We start from the raw sequence: 6,000 nt of genomic DNA on the forward strand, positions 1-6,000 counted from the left end.
GAGATTTCGAGAATAAAGTGGTCATTTAACACGAACAAGAATGAAGTCGTATTTTTTGGTTATGTGTTATTTTAGAGGGGAAATATCAGAAGAGCAGCCTGCCACCTGCATTAAACTGAGCAACATGGAGCATCTTGTTAAACTGTAGTAGAGGTGTAACATTGCAGTAATCCCAGACAGAGTTTATTCAGCCTCTGCACTGTCCCCTGTCCCCTCTTTTTCAACATGGTACATTCTCCCTCCTGCCTCCTGTTCCCCACCAATGTGGAGACCAAACCCATGCCCTTGACTGAAAGTGTATCTGGCAGCGTGCTTGAGATTCTCCCGTTTGTGGATTTGAACATAGAGCTCAAATGCTCTATCATACTTTTTAAAAAATGAAAGCACAGCCAATTGTTTTGTGACACAGGGCTCTCAGTATTCAGGGATTTCACATTCAGCTGATGGACACTCATTTTCTCTGTGTCTCTTTCTCTTCAGAGCGTGTTTGGTGACGGAGAGAATACTAAAGTTCGCGTCTCAGAGTTGGAGGAGGAGGTGAAGACTTTGAAGAAGATTAATAAGGATCTGTATGAGTTCTCCACACAGCTACTCACCAAACCCACATAACCCCCCCCCCCCCCCCCCCCCCAATCTGTCTGTCTGCGCGTGAGACTCTGTGTGTGTGTGTGTGTGTGTGTGTGTGAGAGAGACCACAGGGTAACAGATTAACAGTAGCAGAGACTTGCAGTGAAATCTGTTATGTATCTAGATAGGATTGACACGCTGCAGGTTGAACTGCTCAGTGTCCCTGCTGCGTTTCATCCAGAGCCTTCTGCTGTCAGACAGTTTATGTCAGGACTTGGAAAACCCATTCCACTGTATCAGGGCTTATGTTCAATGTCAGGACTTGGAAAACCCATTCCACTGTATCAGGGCTTATGTTCAATGTCAGGACTTGGAAAACCCATTCCACTGTATCAGGGCTTATGTTCAGAACAGCTTGGCTCTGCTGCGTGTCGTCGGGTCATTCCTGGTTCTTCTGGTGACTTTTCTCTGACCCCAGAAGCCTCTGAAGGCGTCTGTATGAAAGGCTCTTGTCTCATCAGTATTCCGCCCATGGCCTCACTCTGCTGTGCGCTTGTGTTGCTCATTTAGTCTGAGAGATGCTGATCTGAGTTTGTGAGAGAGAAATCGGTTTTGGTGGGAAAAAAAACAGTCCTACCTGCAGTCAGTTCTCATTCCTCTTTATTTCAGTTTTTCATTTGGTTTTTCTGACCTCTCTTCCATTCATGTGGCAAGAGTGACTGGTGTATGCTCCTAATTGTTGCTGGTTTTCATGTGACATGTTTTCAGTTTGAACTTTAATAAAAAATTCAACCCCCTGCTCCCTCTTGTTGTTTTTCATGAAATTATTATTATTATTATTGTTTTTTTTTTTTTATTATTATTATTACTACTACTACTATACTGTATTCACATTTGTATCAGACAAATGACACAATATCTTAATTTTTTTTTTGTTGTTTTGTTTTGCCTTTTGTGTAAAACACACACGCACATAAAGCATCAGGTTATTTTAGTGTGAAGTGACATTTATTCATTTAAAAAAAAATAACACAATTCCTGATATTTTGTCAACAGACCTTTTCAAATGTCCAGAGACCAGCTTTTCCTGCTCAGGTGTCAGGGATCTGGTTTAGCAGAGGTACTGACTTCCAGTAAAGAAAAAAAATCCCTCTTGCTTTTTGTGTAAGAAATAACTTACACTTAGTTTTTGAATGGAATTTGATTGGAGGGGGAGCTGGTTTAAGGCAGACATGTTGAAGGCTTCACACTGTTATGTGTGGTCCACTCGTAACAGAAACGAGATTCCTCTCGCCTCTAAAGAACCTTTCTCGTCTTTCTCCACTGGAACAGGTGAGAGCAGCAGGCAGGTCCCAGCACTGAGAAAGAGAGGGAAATGGAAGGAGGAATGGATTACTGATGCCAGCAATCTGTGTTGTTGCCCCAGCCTAGACAAAGAACGAGTGACAATATTAGAAGATGCCAATAAAGTAAATATGAGACCATAATTACAGAAATAAAGTAAATCCTAGACCATAGATACAGATGAATAAATAATGTAAATTTTAGACTATAAATACTAGGGGTGTAACGATTCACCGACATGAATCTGAAACAGGTTTTAAAGATGCGACTACATCGATATGCGGACCTCGGGATCGGTCTAAATGTACCAGTCGATGGCCCGATTCTAAAGTTAAGAATGGGTTGACTGGAGCTTCGCTGATCATTCTACTTTAGTATAAACCAAGCTGCCGCGGAAGACACTGATCTGACGTTACAGGTCCTGTTACTTTCAAAATAATAGCCTAATGACGGCATCTTATTCGCTAATAAATCCGCACAGCGTCTCCCATTGACCTTTTATGAGAGGAACGTTAGCGTTGCTTGCGAGGTAAAAACAAGAGCAACATGTCCGACAGCATCGATACGGTTTACAGTGCATCATCAAATCTAAAGTTTGGAAGACATTTGGATTTTTTAAGAAGGAATGAAAATTGGAAAAATTTTCATTTGTCTGGCCATTTGTAAGGTCTGTAGAATACCGATTAAGCACAGCGGTAGCACGACAAATCTTACCACCCATCTGGTGAGACGGCTTGGTGCTAATTTCAAAATGTTTGTTCGTACAGCAAGTCTTTTTTTGTGTGTGTGTCTAATTGTGTCTATTGGAAAAGTAGTAAACACAATGACATGTTTCTGAAATGACACATTTTTCTTCCATTTTTCCTTGTGCCATAAGTAACAAAAATATTTGGGATTCCCTGGTCTTTTATGAAATACATCTGTTTGAAGGGAAGCAATGCCACTTTTATAGAATTGGCTTATTTTAATTTAAAATGAAAAATTAATGTCTACTTTAAACAAATGTTAAGAACTGTATCAGACTGGATCGAATGGCACCGAATCGTTCCTGTCGTAGCCCATGCATCTAGATACGTATCGGATCGTCTTATAAGGCAGAGATGCACACGCCTGATACATACGGGTATATAACTAATGTAAATATTAGACTGCAAATACAGATATATGAATAGAGTAAATATTAGACCATAAATATAGATATATAAATAGAGTAAATATTAGACCATAAATACAGATATATAAATAGAGTAAATATTACATCATAAATACTGATATATAAATAAAGTAAATATTAGAGCATAAATACAGATATATAAATAAAGTAAATATTAGAGCATAAATACAGATATATAAATAAAGTAAATATTAGAGCATAAATACTGATATATAAATAAAGTAAATATTAGACCATAAATACAGATATATAAATAGAGTAAATATTACACCATAAATACTGATATATAAATAGAGTAAATATTACATCATAAATACTGATATATAAATAAAGTAAATATTAGAGCATAAATACTGATATATAAATAAAGTAAAGATTAGACCATAAATACAGATATATAAATAGAGTAAATATTAGACCATAAATACTGATATATAAATAGAGTAAATATTAGACCATAAATACTGATATATAAATAGAGTAAATATTAGACCATAAATACAGCAGTTGTAATACAGGCAGGGGGTGACAACAGTTCATAAGGGGTTGCACGAGTGCATAATAATTTTACAACTCTTGCACACGAGATCTAGCATCGCGATTAAGGAGCACTCAATGACAATGTAGAAACTCGGGAATTGATTGAACTGCTCAAGTACTCAAATGCTCGTGTATTCTGTACAACCCTTACTATTCGACCAGTTCAGATCTGTTTTTCTTTTTTTCATTCACTGATATGACTTATATACACAGGTGACCGATATAAAACATATGTCCAAGTAAGAAAAACGTTGGCGTATGCAGTGATGTAGAGAAGTCACATAAGGTCTGTCTATGTACAAATATAGGTGAATAATGTCATAAATACAATGTGTAGTAGTCTGTAATGTTAAAGTAAGTATTGTGTAAAGTGATCTCAGTAGTTCAACAGTGCAGTAGTGAAGTTCCTAACACTGGAGATCTGATTCCAGACATGCTCAGTGATGCCCCTCTCCTGGCACAGAGTGGATACATTATAAAGCTTTTATCACAATGCTGTGGTGGACTGGGTGAAATTGGCCACTAGTTTGGCCATTATTCTCCTCTCCAGTACCATCTCCATAGAGTCCAGACTTATCCCCACAACAGAACCTACCTAGTCAGTCTTAGCCCAGTTCCTACATCACAGCAGCAACAAAACCAGGCATGAAGCAGTGCGCTTACAGCACAGACTAGTAGAATCTATGGAGCACCTTACTGCACACGTTGAGAGACCTGAAAAGAGCAGAGGTCTCAGTGCCCTCCAGTAAACAACCTTCCTGTTTGTCCAGGCACACACAATAAGATATTTAGGATATATTGATAAGATATTAATAATACAATATTTACACTGGCCTTTTGGAGAAGCGTGAATGATTTGTGATGCAATTAAGTTGTTGAATGGGCAACATCCAAATTAGCTTTTTAACTGGGTGACACCGAATTTCTCATTTCTTGAAACAAGAACTTATACAGAAATTCTGCCTTTGCCAAAAAAGAAAAGAAAAAGAAAAAGAAAGAAAGAAAAGAAATCCAAATCCTGGTTGCAAAACAAAAAGTCAAAAACCTCCTGTGATTTCCTGTACTGTTTCAACTCAGCTCATTCATTAGTTCTGCTCTGTCACACATTACTGTCAGCACTGTGAAACCGAACACAGGGGAAAAATCAATTGTAACTGATGTGTTCATCTGTTCATATGATTTGAAACTGAAGCTAATACATCTGTGAGTTGCATCAGATTGATCATTGTGAGGGAACTGAAGAAATAAGGCACGCTTGCAGGGAAGGAGGGGCAGTGCCAGGACAGCAGGAGGGCAGGCCCTCTGGGGTGCTCACCACAAAGTACACGTTAATTTAGCTAGCTAGCCTTGGATGCTTAGCTGCTAGCCTGAAAAAGTGTTACTGCCATTCAGCCTTAATAGGGACATTTTCCTCCCTTTGCCCAAGACTGTAATTATAATTACAGTTATTGTTGTGCACACTCATTTGGTCCATTGGGCACTTCAACGAGAATGAAGCAGCAAGAGATAGTTCAAACTGCTCAACCCTTCCCTTTCTGTTACATAATCTAATCGAAAACTGATCTATTGAGTCTCATTTCTACAGGTTTTTTCTTGATTTTTTTTTTTTTTTTTTTTGTAAGCGTTGTATTATTGGACATTTAGTGCCAAGTTTTGACTAACACGGGGGTCTGCAACCCTTATAATCAAAAGAGCCATATTTGGCCCCTCCCACCAAATAAAATTCATCTGGAGCCGCTAAACCTATTTGACCCTTAAAATAAAGATAACACAGTTTATAGAATTTTGTATATAGTTATACTCTATATGCAAAAACTATTGTTTATAATGCATTTATGAAATTGTAGAAATACAATAGGCCTACAGCATTGGATTTTTTTTGTTAGGGTTATATTATTGGACACTTAGTGCTAAGTTTTGACTAACAGGTGCATATCGCATCTTAGTTATTCCATAGTTTTGCTTCATAACGCATCAGTTTACAAATGTAGAATATCACTATTTCAAAGAGGAAAGAAATGATGCAACTCGCTGTTGACACCTTTTTCATCTGTTTTGTGGACACATGAATACTATGTTCATTTATTACTATGTTCATTTATGCCCTAAAAGCAAAGGAAAAGTACGAGTGACCTTGAAAAAATGGATTTATCTCTGACTCAGTCATAGGGTGGGTGAGTCTCAAAATCGTCCTCAAGATGTATGTGCTGAACCATGACCCAGGCTCTGACTCGGGCCTCTGTAAGTCTTGGATCAGACATCATTGTATTGGACTGAATTCTCCATCCTAGAAAAACTGAGAATGAATACAGCAGGGTTTGGATGGCGGGTCGGGTTTCTTTGCCAGTTACCCAGGACTAGTAAAGTCAAGGCTC

At 38.1% G+C, this 6,000-nt stretch overlaps 1 protein-coding gene across 1 annotated transcript in view; it reads left to right on the forward strand.

Moving 5' to 3' along the window:
* Positions 1-609, forward strand: part of wdr18 (WD repeat domain 18) — a 43,491-nt gene extending 42,882 nt beyond the window's left edge. Inside the window, exon 10 of the mRNA XM_030784079.1 lies at positions 481-609. Coding sequence (XP_030639939.1) covers positions 481-609 — 129 coding nt within the window. The remainder of the gene's footprint in view (positions 1-480) is intronic.
* The last annotated feature ends 5,391 nt before the right edge of the window (positions 610-6,000 follow it).

This window comes from Chanos chanos, chromosome 9 (genome assembly GCF_902362185.1).
Source record: "Chanos chanos chromosome 9, fChaCha1.1, whole genome shotgun sequence".
In the NCBI taxonomy this organism is placed as follows: Eukaryota; Metazoa; Chordata; class Actinopteri; order Gonorynchiformes; family Chanidae; genus Chanos; species Chanos chanos.